Genomic DNA, 18,773 nt, shown 5'->3' on the forward strand with positions numbered 1-18,773 from the left:
GTCAAGCCCCCTCTGATTCTGTTCACCCCCTGAGCGTGATGCACAAATGTCGCGGTCTGGGTCATCTGTGTCTTCAGTAGCCGTTGTGGATCTGTTGCTGTCTATGCTAGTCACGACACCTGTGTTTGAAGCGTTCACCTTTGGTCTGTGTTTGGTCTCTGTGTTAGAGATTCTTCTGTCACTGTACCGTCCAGATTTAATGTATGTCAGTCCTTGTCTCACTTGAAGGGAAAGCAAGAATGATTAATATGGGAAATGGCCCGGTGGCTGATATCTCTTTCATGTTCTGAAAGAAATAGCTGATGTCAAAAATATGTATGTGATCAAATGGCATGCATACACTTTAAAAAGTTTGTGGTTGGAAAATTATTTTTAATATTTTGAAATAGACTATTTATAATTATCTTATGGAGGCTGCATTTATTTGATAAAAAAAAAAAAAACAGTAAAAAAACTAATATTTTACAACTTTAAATAACTGTTCAAAATTTATTTTTTTCCAGTGATGCAAAGCTGAATATTCGGATCCATCTGAATAGAAAGTTCAAAAGAATAACATTTAATTGAAATGCAAATCTTTTATAACATTATACATTTCTTTACTTTCAATTTTGATAAGCTTAATGAATCAATGCTAATTTTAAAGTATTAAAAAAACTCAAATGCTAAAAGTAGGGCTTGTAGAAGTAGGGCTGCACAATTTTGCCTATTCTGACAAATGCTGTGATTGGAAAGCCAAAAGAAAAAGACGTGAAATCTCATTGAATCAGCAGCTCTCCTGTTGAACTGCGTGCGCTAACTGCTAACTAGCACGTGAAGGCTGTAAATGAAGCTGTGTATTAACCACGCTCTGCTGATGTTAAAACAAATTACTCTCCATGCTGAAGTTCCCCTCTTTTCTCGTTCATCTGTCCTAAAAGTGCATTGAATCAAATCCCACTCAGTTCTCTTAGCATTCACACAATTTGATAGGAACCCACCCAGCTGGGAAATAAAAGCTTAACAGAAGACATCTTGAACCAGCCTGGTTAGTCTGGTCTGTTGACCGGTTTTAAATGCCTTTTGGGAGCTTTTCAGATGATCAGACTAGCAGACCAAATTACTATCCAGATATATTAGTGTTGTTAATATGTAACCCTGAAGCACTTTTAAGTGTAAATTTTTCAAAAATGTAATAAATTAGCTTTCCATTGATGTATGGTTAATAGGGATCGGACAATATTTGGCCGAGATACAAGTATTTGAAAATCAAAAAATGCAAAAAAACAATTTTAATACAGAGAAAATTGCTTTTAAGTTGTCCAAATGAATTCAAAAGCTAAGTTTTTATATATTTACAGTAGGAAATTTACTAAATATCTTCATGGAACATGATCTTTACTTAATATCCTAATAATTTTTGGCATAAAAAATCCAGGGTCACAATATTTGATTATAGTATTCATTAATGTTTTTAATTAGCTTCTTTAATTAGTTTTAGTAATTTAATACTTAATTTTAAAATTTAAAAAGCTTAAGGAATGAAAATTAAGTAAAAATGTTCATATATTTTTACTGTTAATATAACTATACTTTCAGCTTTATTTCAATTAAGAATCTATTTGATTTAAAATTATTTTTATTAGTTTTAGTGTATCACTCTAAAAAATGTTGAGTTGTTTCAACCCAACTTCGGGACAAATATATAACTTTTGGGTTAAAAATGTAATTAAAAAATGCAACCAAATAATTGGAGTTAGTCCATAATTGACCAAAAGTCGGGGTGAAACAACCCAGCATTTTTTAGAGTGTAGTTAACAACACTGGCTTAACTACAGTGTGCTGATAGACTAGCTTAAACCAGACAAGACCAGCAAACTAGCTCAGGCTGGTTTAAACACTGCATTAAGCATGCATCGAGCAGTCCACTTCCATTTTTAATTGAATAAAATAATACATTTTAAAAAATGGAGAAGGACACATTTTGAAAATGATTCATCCTTGCTGATGAATATTAATTACATGAAGTCGTCAAATTCATATTCAGTGGACCCAGTTGTCCTGTCTGATTCACTGAAAGCAAGATGATGGTAAAAAGACGTTTACTGTAGCAAGACTGCAGCTTGAGTAGTTGGTCTTAAAACTTTTACGTGGCCATTTTTAGTGGCGGTAAACAGCTAAAAACGCCTGTAGCTATATTTAATCATGTTTTATTAAACTGTAGCCTTAAGCTGTTTATAATCACTCAAGACCAAATCGTGCAGCCCTATATAGAAGAAATAACAGCTACACTGAGGTATACGTTATTTTGGTTTCTTTCAGACCAAGAGAAATGTATTTTTGTGTTATATATCAGTATCACTTTTCGTAGGGGTGTCACATACAGTAGCAAACAAATAAGATGCACCAATTCCAACAGCTTCTGCCTTCCGGTTACTGTCCGCCCATGTTCCCAGTAAATCAGACCCAACTGCTTGTTCTCCCAGCAGACGAGCATCTTCACATGGTCCCTGCGTGCTCTACATGCCCGTCACACGTGCTTGGTTTACAGCCGGGGCTCGAGCTGCTCCTTATTGCTCTGCCTAAAAGCTTCTGAGGAGTCTGTGCCTGGATCTTTCAGTCTTCTTTAAACTCTCCTGTTGTTTGTTCTTGCCTATTTCCTGATTTCTCTCTTCCCTCTTTCAGTGGATCGCTGGAGAAGGGGCAGGTGGGTGGGGGGGCCGTGGGGGGTCCCAGTCGCAGTGACAGCTGCATAGGCGCAGGGACCAGCAAGTCCGGGAGGTGGCAAACTCTCCAGAGCCACCTGCACTCCGGCAGCTTAAGACCTAACAAGTGAGTGTCAGTCTCTTTGAGATGTTTGGGGCAAAAAAAGCATGACCACATGAGGCTGTGCACAGCATAATGGTGCAATTTTGGGGTGAATTAATCTTTTGTCTTTTTATAGGGCCAGGTTTGACCAAATTCAACCATCGGCCCACACGTGTGTTGTACAGTGCCATTTAAAAGTTTGGAGTCGGTATGCTTTTTTTTTATGTTTTTGAAAGAAGTCTTTTATGCTCACCAAGGCTGCATTTATTTGATCAAAATAGAGTAAATACAGTAATGTTCTGAAATATTATTACATTTTAAAATAACTATTTTCTATCTTAATATATATTAAAATTTAATTTATTTCTGTGATGCAAAGCAGAATTTTCAGCTTTATTAGGCTGATATTGAAAACATTTAATATTATTGAGGAAAATGTGATACTTTTTTTTTTACTTTGATGAATAGAAAGTAAAAAAAAAAAACATTTATTTATTTTGATGTATAAGACTTTTATGACATTATAAATATATTTGCAGTCACTTTTGATCAATATAATGACTCTTTGCTAAATAAAACTTTTAAATTTGTATTGATTTTTATTTATTTTTTTTGTTTAATCTTACGCTAACTGACCCCAAACTTTTAAATGTTAGTGTATGTGAATAATATATGTATGAGTAAATAATGACACAGTGTTCAGGTGAACTATTCCTTTAAATAGCAAGCAATAGTTAAAAGCAGTAAATGCACACAATGACGTTTTTATTAAATTAAGTTTAGAATATCAGTTAATTCCACTTGAGTAAAAAGCAAATTATGGAATAAAACCTAGGTACTATTGTTTGGATATATTTGCATTGACTTAAACATCAAGAGTACAATCATTTTAAATAATCATAATACTAAATAGTAAAACACAATATTATATTTGCAATCTTGCTTAATCTGATCAGGCACATAATCATCATGAATATAATGAGCATTTGAAATATTATCCAGACCTAATGTGACATCAGATAGGTTGCATCTCTTTTAGGTCTCCAAAGAACTTTACTTTCTCTCATTTCATGTTTACGTCCACTTTCATTTTCAACCTATAATTGGTTTCTATTTTGGGGGTAGGTATAAGTGTTGCAGTTCCTTCCCCTCATATATTTCTACTCGTCCACCTGCCGTCTTATACACACATTCTCCATCAGGGTTTCTAGCACCTGAAGCTCTGTAATAACAAGCAGCTACAGGTTTCTGCTAAAGCTCAAGGATTTGCTGGAGGACTCTGAGAATCGACAACTCTTCTCCATCCACCTGTGTTTGTAAAAGTGCAGATCAGTTTATCAGTTTTTGTCAGGACTGTTATTAGAGTTGTCCAGAGAATGATTTTTCTTGACAACAGAGATTAGGATTTTATTTTATTTTATTTTATTTTATTTTATTATTATTATTATTTTTTTAGCATGTATCCTCAAGATTTTGTATTTGAGATCTTTATCACTCATATGCTACATTTTATTACTATTTAATTCATTCTATTTTCATCATGTTTCTTCAGGATTTTGAAGTTGAAACCATTATCATTCATATTTTATTTAATTTGAATAAATATCTTAGTGACTTTTCTTTTTAGTCAGTGGAAGATGTGTAAATAATGACAGCATTTCCTTTTTTTATTGAACTTATCCTTTGAAGGGGTCATATGACGTTGCTAAAAAGGACATTACATTGTGTATTTGGTGTAATGCAATGTGTTTATGCAGTTTAACGTTAAAACAAATTTTTTAAAAACAGTATTTTCCACATGCTGTACATTATTGTTTCTCCTCTTTGCCCGGCCTTTCTGAAACGCATCGATTTTTACAAAACTCATCGGCCTGAAATGCGAGGTGTGCTCTGATTGGTCATCTATCCAGTGCGTTGTGATTGGCCGAATTCCTCAAGCGTGTTATGGAGATGTTACGCCTCTTACTATACTGTGATGCAGTCTCTCGGCACGACGAGACAAAACCAATAAAAACCATTACATACAAGGCATTTGTTGCAAGGCAATTGGGACATAATTACTTATTATGATGACATATACTGTGTTTCTACGTTTTCCATTGCATATTTCGTCACATTTTTTTCCATTGCATATTTCGTCACAAAACCATGTCTGCGTTTGTGATCAGAGAAACTACAAACAACAAGCGCTACTCTACACTGCTCAAAACTCGCGTTTGTATCATCAGTGGCAAATGATTTAAATATATAACATGTATTTACAGGCTTTGAGTCAGAAGTACCAGACTGTCCTTGCAAAGTTGGAACTGCCCTACTTTACAGAAACAGCCTTTGAGCACAGACGCATTGTAGTCTTCTCTCCCAGGATCAGGAAACAGTCTTCATCTTCATTAAAATGCGCTGCACACATCTGAATATTTGGGCTGAACTGAATGAAACACACAGCATTTCCACAACATGGCGTCAGCGACAACATATACAACAGCAAGAATAAAAGTTGGGCCTCCTTTCTTTGCATGAACATTTGGGCGTTATGGAAATCTTCCCACATCGTGACGTAGACATGTGAGGGCGTGTTTAAATGAGGCGTTTTAGGGGGGTGTGGACAAGTCTTAACTTTTATGAAGTTTTCCAACTTTACAGATCTTCTTTATGCACCAAAAGCTTGTAATGCTCCAAAGAGAAAGGAAAAATTGAAATCGCATAATATGACCCTTTTAATAAATCAATGCACTTGCTAATCTCACCTTAAACTTTTAGCTGTGAGAGCATAGGATCCTTTGTAACTTTCTGATATGAAATTGCTGCTGCGTTACGGAGGATGTGACAGAAGCATCAGTAATGTGATGCATGGTTTCTCAGTTAGCCACTGAATATTTAACATTCATCTGAGGAAGTACTGGCCTAAAATTGCCAAGAATTGTTTTTTCAAGCGCAGTATTTAACAAAGCAGTTGTACTTTAATGTCGAATTTCACACAGTATTCATGTCTAGTGAGGGCTAGAGGCCAGATGAATACAACGAGAAAAACCTTTCATTTTTTTTACTCTAAAGACAGCAAAACTTCATTTGGAGCTGTATTTTTCTTTCATTCTCTGACGCTTTCTTTTGCTTCTGTATTTTCTCACTTTGATCATTGTTTCAGCTGAGTCTACGTCCCCCACACTTTTTTTTTTCTTCCTTGCTTTCTAAACCTATTTATAACACACAGAACTGAAGCAGAGATGAGAAAACGAGTAGATGGAGAATGTAAGTTACTTAATGACAGCTCAAGCTGCATAATGGGCATAAGTGCAGGGTGATACAATGCATTGCATACATGCATATATACTGTTTATATATGGATACATGTATGGATAGATATTTATCTCGTGAAACAAGTGTCATTGCAATGCCTGTGGCATTATAACGTGATTTTAAAATAGGATGTGTGCATGGACCAACTTCTTTGTTAGATATGGAAAATAAATTCTGTCAGCCAATCAGATTTAAGCACAAGGGTTAAGACACTTTCACATGCCTCACTTCAAGAGTTCAGTGCACCTTTCAATCTTTAACACTCAAATATTGTACTTTGCAATCCTTCTCAGAATATATCAGAGTGAATATAGTCTTAGAAACATCAAAAAGTTGTTTAGTATTCAATAATGTTTTACATCACATGGCTTTGTTTTCTAGCAGGTGTTTTTGTGAATTTACAGAACTATATAATTTTGTTTCAGTTTGTCTCTGTAAAGTAAAAAAAGAGAAATTATAATGAAAGCCCAACATTTATTGAAATTTTTCTTGTAAATATAAAATTGCATTGCTAAAAATCATCATTGACCATTACTTTTGGCAAGGAAAGTAAGAAAAGTAAGAAAATCATTGGGACATCATACGAAAACGTGTAAATGAGATTGTATGAATTGATACAAATTAGTCACCAATTCATCAATGCAATGCCGTTGTTTTAGCAACCTTGACAAGTGTATAAAAAGCATAGTAGTAGCAGAGTTTGAGTTATTGATGACATTCGTGTAGACCTTTCACAAATACTTCCACAGGGGAAACCTTGCTTGAATGCCATGTGAGAATTACAGCACTGGGTCCTTGAAAGAGGTGTGTGGTGCTTATCCCTCCTGCTGTAAATCCTCCAGCGGAGCATTAGCATCAAATATAACAAGCTCAACAAGACTTTGCACTAATCAGACATGATGCATAGCAAAGGAAGATGCTGGGGAAAATGATAATTGAATTGAAATTTTGGAAGATGCAGAGAGGCCTTTAGCAGAAAGAAGTTGGTTTTACAAGACATGTGCCTTTGTCAGATCATGCTAATAGAGAAACAACTTCCCCTTTTCCATTGAAATGGTGCATGGCCTGTCCTGGAGGAACTGTGTCATCATCAGAACCAGTTTGGTGCAAAGTCCTATCCTTGGACTTTATTGGGGTACTCTGATTGGTGCCTGATTAGAAATTGATCTAAAGTTTTTGCCTAGCATTTGGCAGGTGATTCTATTTAAAGCAACTTGCATTGCATTCAAAGTAGTCAATTCAACTGTTCATGTAATGCCTGGGTATCAAACTCATGACCTTTGTGTTGGTGCTGCTAAACAATAAAGTAATTTTTGATTAGGCTTCAGCCTAAAAAAGACATAACCCTCTATTGGTTCCAGATTGGCCGTAGGCTCCAGTATCAGCACTGTCACTCTGTCGGTGGAAAGGGGGTTGGAATGTAGTGTATATGTTTTTCATTTAGCTAATGTTGCTGGCTAACTTTGCTTTCTTTTTCTTCCCTCATTCCCTCATTGTGCCTCTGTCTCCCCCAATGGATGTCTTAAAATGTCTTTACCTTCACTTATTCTCCCCTTCCCTCCCTCAACTCTACGGCCTTGTTTGTTTCTCTTCTGTGTCCCAACACTCTTCCTCATTCTGTCATCTTTTCATGTCTTGCTTCCTCTCCCTCTTCCTCTTGGGTCTCTCTGGTCTTCATTAATTGTGTATGCCTTCTCATCCCTTTATCTTGTGACTACCTTTCTGTCCCTGTTTCTTGTCCTCGTCTCTCCCCACAACTCGGCCCCATTCGTACGATACGGTGCCAGTTTTGGGGACCCCTCTCTTTCCACCACCTCCACCTTGGAGCATATCCCCTCCTCAGCAGCGCGCCCCAGGCCCCTGGTCAGGCAGCAAAGCCTCCAGCAGCCCCTAACCCACCAGCCCCCGCCAGGCCCCAATGACCCCCCAGCCACCTCCCAGAGTCTGGGCCAACTGCATACTGGGCCCGGGGGTGGGGGCCACCGGGGGGGCCCGCGGGGGGTGCGTGGTAGCCCGGCTGGGGCAGGGGCGTCCCGCTACAGGTCGGGTGGAGGGGCACGATCACGTTCCAATCCTGGAAGCTGGGACCACGTGATGGGACAGATCCGGAACAGAGGCATGGATGTCAAGTCATTCCTGTGAGTATCAGATGCCAGTTTATATGGATCTTATGAATGTTGATCTTAAAGATGAAGCCTGTCATTTTAGCACCACTAGTGGCATCAAATGGAAATGCAATTTTAACAAGCGTTTCAAAGCAGTCTGAAGTTGCTCAGACAAACTGAGCTCCATAAGTGTTCTCTGCGAACCCAACTGGGACTGGACAATGTATGCAGTTACACACTTCCCCTTTAAGCTTTAATGCATTTATTTAGTCAGTCTAAGTGCACTTCCCCATGATGCTGTTTTGCTCCTACAACTGTTGTAATGTTTTTAGAGGCTCATCCGACAAATTTATTAGTTGATTTTATTTCATGCATGTGCTCCGCGTGTTGACCTCAAGACTGTATTGACCTGGATTCAGGGCTGTAAACAGGTGGTTACTGGGATTTTTTGGTTCTGTACTGACTGACTATTTTGATAATTCATATTATGAGCTACATTATATATAATAGACCTATGATTGAAGCTGAAGTTTAGCTTTCAAGAAAGAAAGAAAGGGGTAAAGTGAGAAAGAGAGGGTGCATTGATTTTACCCTACTGTGAAACTATATTTTGCATAATTTTGCATATTACAAATTTAAATAAGATTATATTAATAATAAAATTAAAGTTGGGCTCTAAATAAAAAAGTTAGGGGTTGAGAGAGGGTGCTAATATTTCACCCTCTATGACACTATATTTGGCATGAATTATGTAAATTATTTTAATACGAATTCAAATAGGGTTATATTAATTATAAGATTAAAATTATACAGAAGTCAGGTTTGAGAGTTGAGAGAGAGGGTGCATATATTTGATCCCCTTTGAAACTGTATTTTGCATAATTTTTATTAAATTATATTAATTAAAATACGATTGTATTAATTATAAAATTCTAAGAGGGTGACAGAAAGACGGTGCATATATTGTACATTTATTTTGGCTAATGTGTGTGTGTGTATGTATATATATATATATATATATATATATATATATATATATATATATATATATATATATATATATATATATACATACACACACACACAGTACAGACCAAAAGTTTGGACACACCTTCTCATTCAAAGAGTTTTCTTCACTTTATTAATGCTTCCATAGTAAATTCTCCATTTCGAATGAATTCGTAATGCGATTGTATTGATATTCATATCTGTAAACATCATTTCGCTGCATCTAACTGTGTTCACTCTGCTGAAAAGACCAGTGTGGATTTAGAGGATGGTTTCGTTGGTGTGCTCCTTACAGCCAAAGCTGTTGCTTAAATGTCTCCCTTGCCGTGGTGAAGCCTGATGGAGACACCATCATCCAAAAAACACCACATGTGTGTCTTTTGATCAGTGCAATGTCTCATCAGATCATGCAATGTCCTTTCTTTATATTCTCTGCCACTTTCTCATGTTTGATTCATGACTTCTCTTATGCACTATTGCATGCTCATGTCTGCCTGGGCTCTTTGTTTCTCACTGTTCTTCGTCACTTGCTCATGCCTGATTGCGTCCCGTCTCTCTCTGCACCCCTCTGTCTCTCTCTTTCTGTTTGCCCATCTGTTTGGTTTGAGCGTATTCTTCATGGCTCTACATCTGTCACCTGTACACCGCGGGGTAGAAGAGGAGCCCGAGGACTTGGATTATTCAACTGTGTCTATCTTTATCTTTAAGTGAACACCGATTTCAATCTGTGATGTAGAGGAAGGGAACCTCTTTACATAGTCGATGAGTGCTTTACAATAAGAGCATATAATAGTACAAAACAATTAAAAACATAGAACTTAAGATATAAATCAAATGTTGTAGATGTTAACTTAAAGTTGATAATAAGTTAATTGATTATTTAATTCAATATACATGATATGCTAATTAATTAATAAACCAAATAAGTATTTATTTACAGTATAAACACTCAAATTAAGATAATTTGATAAAGCAAAAAGATGCGAAGGAAGATGAGCATCTTGACAAGCAACGTTGACTGAACTAGTGGTGTGAGTTTGGTATTTTAGTATTGTGTTATAGTGTTATTTTAGTAATTTATAAAGTATTATAGTATTATTGTTTTGTATCGGCTTTTATTCTTATATTATTTATTTTATTGTTATGTTATATTATTTTAATATATTTTATATTTATAGTTTTCATTTCAGTTTTAGTTCGTTTTTATATATTTCTATTTATAGCTTTGATGCATATTTTTATTTTATTATATTACATTTATATATATAATATTTTTATTTTATTAAGTTATAGTTTTAGTAATTTTAGAACTTAAACTTATTTTATTTCAGCTAGTTTCTATTTTATTTTATTTTAATCCATTTTTATGTTTAAGATGGCGGATGATGGGGTGTTTTTGAAACCTGTTTGAAACCAGTCATTATTTTTGCCTTTGTGTTTGGTGATGCTACTGGTGCAGAAATGACACACTTCACCTTTACCTGCATAATATCAAACAAACATACAGTCAGTGAGTGAGTTGGATGTTAATTCAGTAACTACTGTGACAGATTCAACAAGTAATTTGTTTGACTGATTGAAACTGACAACTTATGAGTTGTTTGTTCAAGAATCAGACTACACTGATCGCATTGTTTGTTTTTGCATGCAGCAAATAGATAGACCTGTTGTTTCTTGGTATTATTTTTTCGCACTCAGTTTTTCTCTCTCATCACATTCAGTTCAGACTGTGTAAATCAAATACAACATATTTGCCAGTATTGAATAGTGGTGCAGTAAACACTGAATTGTCAGAAGAGCTGATCAAATGCAAAACCCAGAAATTCAGGTCTTAACAACTATGGCCAAATTGAACATCCAGCATCTTTCATGAAACCCATTCAGTGATTTTAACGCCCCTCCTGTCAGACAAAAGAGAAAGGAGTGAAAGACCGGACAAAGAAGTAACTGATTTTCTATCAACTCTCAGTGTTTACAGTTCAGGTCTGTGTGTGTTTGTGCATCTGCAATCTTACACACACAAGCCTATTTGAGAGTGTATCTGTACCAAGGTCGTTTAGCGGTATACAATCCCTATTGGTATTGTGTGTGTGTGTGTGTGTGTGTGGTCAATGGTTTAGAAGTCAGTATGTGTTGTCTGCTGGCAGATCAACTATACACACAGCATTGATCTCCTGTCCTCACCATCATTACTACCATGATTAACTGTCATGGAGGAGTAAAGAGAGAGAAGCCCCTTTCACACTGCCTGCGGACCCGCAATATTTTCGGGAACATTGCCGGGTCGCCTACTGTGTGAAAGCAACCACGTCCCGGAATTGATTACCAAATTGAACCTGTGTCGGGATCACAATTTGTGCTCTACCTTTCAGGACACAGGTTTAAAACGCCTTTTCCCACAGGTTATACTTTTACTACGCATGCGCAAGGGTTTCTCAACTGTGCACATACATCAGTGGAAGCAGACGATAGGCTTAAATGTTTCCCAGCTTGACTGTTAAAAGCAGATGATTGGCTTTCCAGCGGGAGGGGCGGGACATGTGCATACAACCGCCATCTTTGCCGTTACGGGTTTTCCTTATATAGTTGTATTGAGGAAGTGGCATGTCTCTTATAAATTGTCTCTGGTTATATGTTCGGACACACTTGAGTGCATTTTGAAAATGAAAAACATTTGATCTAACAGCTGTTTATTTATTTGTTTGTTTTGTTTTTGTTATTTATTATCTATGTTTGTTGTTTAATTTTGTCTGTTTATTGTTTTATTATTTATTTATATTTAGTTTTGCATTTTTAATGTTTCATTTATTTTTTATTTTGGACCTTGGACCATGGACTTTGTATTTAATTATTTTGTATTTACATTTTCTTTCTTTATTTATTTAAATTGCTATTTGTAAATCATATACTATTTGTATATGATTTTATTTCTTTGTATTTATTTATAATTAAATGGACCAGCTATTAAAGGAAAAAAGCCAACTAATGGTAACTCATTGAAAGCTGTTTTCCAGGATACACCTCATTAATTTTTTTAAATGAATATCCAAAGTGAGCAGAGCTGTAATCTAGACAAATAAGAAACCCAAAAATAAGAGAGTTTTAATTCTTGGTCTCTTTATGATTCCTATACTTCAATTTGTTTTGATGGCTTTGCTATGATCCTAAACTGTTGAAAATAGTAATAAAACTATTTTTGGGTGGATGTGTCCAAACTCTTGACTGGTCCAAATTCAATAGATATTTATGTGCAACAAGTTTAAATTTAATCTCCAGCGCAGTTAATATTCTTTAGCACACTGGCAATAATCTTTCACTTTACAGGATTGAGCAACTGTAACCGTCTCCAGCTCTAATTCCCTGATAGCATGATTGTCTGACAGGCAATTAAGCCACTGCCTGCTCAGGGGACGTGAGTGATTTGTGCTGTAGTGCTGGAGTCGTGAAGCTCTGGCCTTATGAGTGCTCAGGTTTTACTCTAGTGTACTATAGCAGTGATGAACTTTATTGATTTGAATGCACACAATAACAAATGTATGATAAACGGGCAGATTCTCTGAATATAAACAAAGGGGTAGTGTCCCATTCATATAAAAGAAATATATAAATAATAAATAAATGTATTCATGGAAAAAAATAATACCAATGTATTTTTTAAAAAGCACTTGCAAAGTTTTTTTTTATGTTTTTAATGCATCTTTCAGTGCGTCTAATGCATCTTTTATTTTGTTTTGCAACAAAAAATAACATTATTGTTTTATAACAATTACAATAATAATGATTGCTAAATAATTTTTATAAAACAATTTATTATTATTATTATTATTTTATCTTATATGACACTGACAATTATTTAAAAGAAATGGTTGCAAAAAAAAAATACATTTGCAAGGTTTTATCATGTTTTATTTTGCAACAAAATAGATAGACTGGAAAAATAAAAATAGAGAAATGTTAGTAAAAAAAAACCTAGTTTTATATTGCAACAAAAAGTATTTATTTAAAACATGTTAAAATAGAAATTGAAAAATATATTAAAAAGTAAAAAAAAAAAAAAAAAGGAATACATTTGAAACATGAAATGCATACCAATACATATGAAAAGTTTTTTCAGGGTTTTCTGTATTTTTTGTAACAAAAACATTTCAACAAATTGTTGCAATAAAAAAATGCAACATGACTGCTACATTTATACTAAAAGTTTTTTTAAATTTTTTATATTAATATTATTTTTGGGCAGCTTTGCCGTTTGTTTCTATTTAAGTTTAGTTTACCGATAGCATTTTGTGTGCACTTTAAAATGAAGCTCCTGGCCCTGACTGCTCCTGTGTTTGACCTGCCACTATCTGGAGATGAAATCAGATGTCTTGTCTACGGTGTGAATTGATCTCTCTTTAGGACCCTGCTGTGAATGTGTGCTGATGGCTCTTGTGAAGGCCATTTACAGCCCTTGTAAGGGTGATGTTTTAGACTCACCGTAATCGATAAATGAATGTGTGTGTGCTTAATGCGCTCCTTGCAACACTGATTCTGTCGTAGCCCACAGCAAGGCATGTTTTACATGCAAGTCTGCCGATTCCTTTATGAGTGTAAATCGTTATAAAATCAGTGTGGATTAATGGAGTCTGAAAGAAAGGGGAACATTTGTAGTTAGAGAACTGGAGGATAATGTATTGCTCAGAGGTTGCTCTTTCGTTTTTTTTGTTTAGGAGAAGAGATGTAGATCATGCCCTTTGTTATATGCATTTGCATCTTACTGGAGTTGCTCCATTTCCTTTAATTGCTGTTTCATGTGTAATGTTTTCTTTCCTGCAATAAAATAGATACATGATGGTATTCTTAAATGCACTTAATTTAATCATCAACTCTGTCTCAAGCCAAAATACTAGACAGAACACATTTATGCTACTATTTGTTGATGAAAAACAGGTGCACTGTTCAATATTTTTTCAAGATTCGATAAGAAGGGCAGCATGTGAAATAGAAATCTTTTGTAACATTAGAAATGTCTTTATTGTCACCTTTTATCAATTTAATGCATCCTTGCTGAATAAAAGTATTCATTTCTTTCAAAAAAGCACACAAACTTGCCAAGATACTGTTATTAAACGATCTTTTTTATTTTTAGAAAGCGCAATTCCTTCTATCTATCTGTACTTTCAAGCTTGAGGCCTTTTTAAACTTTTATTTTCTTCAGCTTTCGGACCAGACTTTGTCAAGTCAACATCCGAGCTCGTTTTGACTTCCTTTTCTGCTTCACAATGACTTCTGCTCACCACTTGTTTGATTCTGTGTTTTGTGACAGAGAGGGGAAGATGGTAGTACTGTCGCTCGCGATCGGATTGGTCGAACAAGATGACTTCGCCGACCTTCCAGATCTACAGGAGACACCAGCCGACAAGGAAACACCTCCCACTGACAAAAGGTGATGGCTGGTTTAAAACAGACAGTTTCATTTCCATATACTGTATACTTAAATTAGCAGATACATAGCGTCTTAGGTTTCCTTGATCATCCATGCATATTTTTTTTGAACAAACGATAAAACATCTAATTTGTCAGGCTTTACAGATGACTAGTATTTCATTATATTATAGTGGATGTTTTACAGTTGACTATTCTTTTTTCAATGTCTTTTAAGAGTGTGAAAAGGACTTATATTTGTGTCTGTCTGCTGCAGCTTTTGGTTAGTCCACAGGAAGTGTGAGGTGACCAATCAACAGTTAGTCATTGGCAAGTCCTGAAGTACGATGTCTGTTTTTTGGCTAATGAAGTACTCCATCCACACAAGCTTATCACAAAATCAATGGTCGTCCTTGTGTATCGTACCTGGTTATCAATCACAGTGTCACTGAGTCATACCAGTGAGCTAACTTCCTCTGCTTGCAACGTTTGACTTCGTCTTAGAGGAATAGTTTACCAAAAAAAAAAATGAAGATATCCAGCTATCCAATACGTCAATGAGTTTGTTTCTTCATCAGATCAGATTTGGAGAAATGTAGCATTGCGTCACTTGCTCTCCAGTGAATGGGTGCCGTCAGAATGAGAGTCCAAACAGCTGATAAAAACATCACAATAATCCACAAGTAATCCACACCACTCCAGTCCATCAGTTAACTGCTTCATAAGCAAAAAGGCTACGTGTTTGTAATAAACAAAAAAATATCTAGCCCGACATCCCAGGACCATTGTGACCATAAATGCTTTCATTGAATAAATATGCGTGTTGCACGTTTCAAAGTGTTTTTATATGAATGTGTCTCTAAAGGGAACCGAGTGTCTTCAGAAAAGTTGCAATTCATTTTTTTTCATCTCTATTGCCTATTAGAAATTATTTAAGAGCGCAGTGCTACTTTGTCTACTGCCCTTAACGGGGAAACTGCTTTATTTCTGCCATCCCAAAAACACCTCCTGCTGGCAGAGAATGAATTTGCATGTTTAGTAATCCATATTCGGTTCTGACCAATGCGAATATCAACCCATGTTTTTTTACGCAGGAAACACGTAGAGTTGTAAATATGAAAGAAGCTAATATACCTTCTAAACAATATAAACAATTAAGACAATAAAATATATATTTATATGTAAATAATTATATAATAATATCATTCATTTCCTTTAAAAATGCTTTAAAGGCTGAAATTTAATGTGTATCATTATTTGTGCAGGTCCCAAAAATGGTCATAGAAAGCCTTAAGCAAAAAATAAATACTGAAATAAAATTCCTTCCTTCATATATGTTGATATTTGTGTTTTGAAAGTATTTTTGATAGATTTTTTAACTCCTATAAATGTTCTATATAACAATTTGTCTTTTTTTTTAATTTGTGCTAATTACATTTATTTTGGGCTATCAAGGGCTACGAGGGATTTCGAAATTTTGCAAGTGCTGAATATTATGTATAGAGAACTGGAATTTTACCTGGAATCAATGGTTTGAAATCCTTAATGATGGATTTGTTTGAGTGGATTACTTGTGGATTATTGTGTTGTTTTAATCAGCTGTTTGCACTCATTCTGACGGCACCCATTCACTGCAGAGGCTCCATTGGTGAACAAGTGATGAAGAAACAAACTCATATACATTTTGTATGGACAGAGGGTGAATTAATTTTCAGTAAATTTTCATTTTTGGCCGTTTTTTTCTTTTTCTTTTGAATCCTCATCGGGCTTATTTGGGTTGTCATTTTGAACTTTTTTGCTTTCATCACATATTCACTCTGGTAGTCCTCTCTCTCTCTGTCTCTGTATGTGAGTGTGATCTGTGTTTCAGCGAGCTGTCGGATCGCAGTAGGGGTGTGCTCATTATAAGAGAGTGTAGTCCCAACTAAAAATATGCAACTCCTCCATCTAGCTGAGACATGTATCATGCACACACACACACACACACACACACACACACACACACACACACACACACACACACTCACACTCCATTCTGGCTTCTGCCGGGAGAATAAGTCTTGACTCTTTAAACACACATCAACCCACACAAACAGACACACAGCACTTTATAATCAGACACTCTCAGGAGGTCCCAGTCTCTCCTCTTCATACTACTTAAACTGGAGTGTAGAGGCCTACAACAGGACAGATTTTTCCATCTTACTCCAGCAAGTTTCATTCCCCACCCGCCCGGGAATTTTACTCTGTCCATCTGCTCCCAATTTATAATCATTTTCATCCCGTATGCTCAGTCAAGGTCCATTCCCACAATCTGCCATGATCAGGGAAAACCTGGGAATACGAGGTTGTTTTAAGATGCTAATTTCCACAAAAAGTCATAAATAATACTTTCTAATAATAATTCTAACAATATTACTACTAGCAATAATAATAACATTTCTTCTTCTTCTAATTATTATTAAATTATAAAATGTTAAAAACCATCATAAAGATATAAAAAGTGCTTTCAAAATGTTTTGAAATGCTGTAGGTAAAATGAGGTATTGTATGAAATTAGCATGAATCATTTCTTTACGTTAATATTGTGTTTTCAGTTCATTCTTTCATGTATTTATGTATTTTTTAATTAATGATTTAATTATTTTTTATTATTTTTAAGTATTATTATTATTATTATTATTATTATATTTAAATAGTAAAATCTTACAACCATAAAATATATATATATATATATATATATATATATTATTTTTTTTATAAAATATGTTTGAATGGTTTTGTTGTTGTTTTTCGATGCAAAGTCATCTAAAATGACAAAGATTTATGCTGATATGTTCCAAAACCCCAATTTGCCTTGGGCGATTCAAATTCGATATTGCGACGCCGCGAGGCACATTTGGCGTCATAAAAGTGACGCTAGGGGCGCTTGACCATGCTTCGGTTTTTGACGTCTTTGGAGTGAGACTGGGTTGCATATTCTTTGAAATGTAAACATGAAAGTTAAAACTATTAAATAATTTAAACAACCAACAGCATGTTGTTCATCTGATAATTTCAGCACACTAACCCTCTCTGCTCCATAAACTTACACATCGGTAAGACTTTCTTTGTGAATCACAAAGGAAAGTAAAATAGATATTAACGAGGTCTAAAACAATATTGGACCCATTGACTTTCATTGCATTGATAAAATATCTTGCTTTGCACAGAAGAAAGGAAGTCACACAGGTTCGGAACGGCATAAAGTTAATAAATGAGGAATTGTTTATTTTTGGATGAACTATTCTTTTAAAATAATCACTAAATCTAATTTTAAATGTACGAACACTAAAAAATCTGAAAATGAATTTATGGATATGTGTCCCCAATGCTACAGGGAACTGTGCTTCACATATGTATTACTGAAGAACAACTACTCTCACAACTACTCATGTCTACAAACATTTAGTCCATGCTGAAGCAAATCTAATGTGGTCCTTTGGAAGTCTTGACTAGTTTCGTCTTGCATCAGTCCTTCCTCACGAAAGAGTGTGGGTCAGGAACTGCCTGCCCTCAGCTATTGTTTTCCACAAACCTTTTAACAAGCAGAGTCATTTATCCTCGAAGGAAGTTCAGCTCTTGTCAGTCTGTCCTTCTGCCTTATTTTGACGTATTAGACTCCTTTAAGGACACACATTAGCACCAATGTAACACCAAGCTGCTCAGAGGGAGATGAGCCGGATCAGATCTGTGAGAGCATCACTCGGACACGCCCACTCACAGTTTCTGTGTCCAATCACGCTGAAGAATGATTGTGTGTGCTGACATCTTGACTAAAGCTGTTTCAAACCCTAGTGAGCTGCCTTTGTTCCTTACTGTTTTCACAAGCATCAGTCCTGACAGAAATGGGAACTCATAGGTGACTGCAAATTAGAATGATTTCTAATAAAGTGACACTGAAGACTGGAGCAATGATGCTGAAAATACAACTTTGCATTACAGGAATAAATTAAACTTAAAAATATTGTTTAATAGAAAACTTTAGTTTTAAATTGCAACAATATTTCACAATTTTACTATTTTTGCTTTTAAATTGTTAGCATAAGTTTCATTTCAAATACATTACAAATCTTAATGAGCCCGAACCTTTTAATGTAGGATAAATGTAGGTTTTTCAGTTGATTATATTTT

The 18,773-nt window shown here is 35.3% G+C and overlaps 1 protein-coding gene across 2 annotated transcripts in view; it reads left to right on the top strand.

Annotated features, from left to right (window-relative positions):
* LOC113051961 (synaptotagmin-7-like) overlaps positions 1–18,773 on the top strand; it is a 106,138-nt gene that overhangs the window by 57,028 nt on the left and 30,337 nt on the right. For both annotated transcript variants that reach the window (XM_026216160.1, XM_026216161.1), the window contains exons 5-6: positions 7,872–8,222; positions 14,503–14,622. In XM_026216160.1, the coding sequence (XP_026071945.1) occupies positions 7,872–8,222; positions 14,503–14,622 (471 nt within the window). The remainder of the gene's footprint in view (positions 1–7,871; positions 8,223–14,502; positions 14,623–18,773) is intronic.

This window comes from Carassius auratus, chromosome 32 (assembly GCF_003368295.1).
Source record: "Carassius auratus strain Wakin chromosome 32, ASM336829v1, whole genome shotgun sequence".
Taxonomy (NCBI): domain Eukaryota; kingdom Metazoa; phylum Chordata; class Actinopteri; order Cypriniformes; family Cyprinidae; genus Carassius; species Carassius auratus.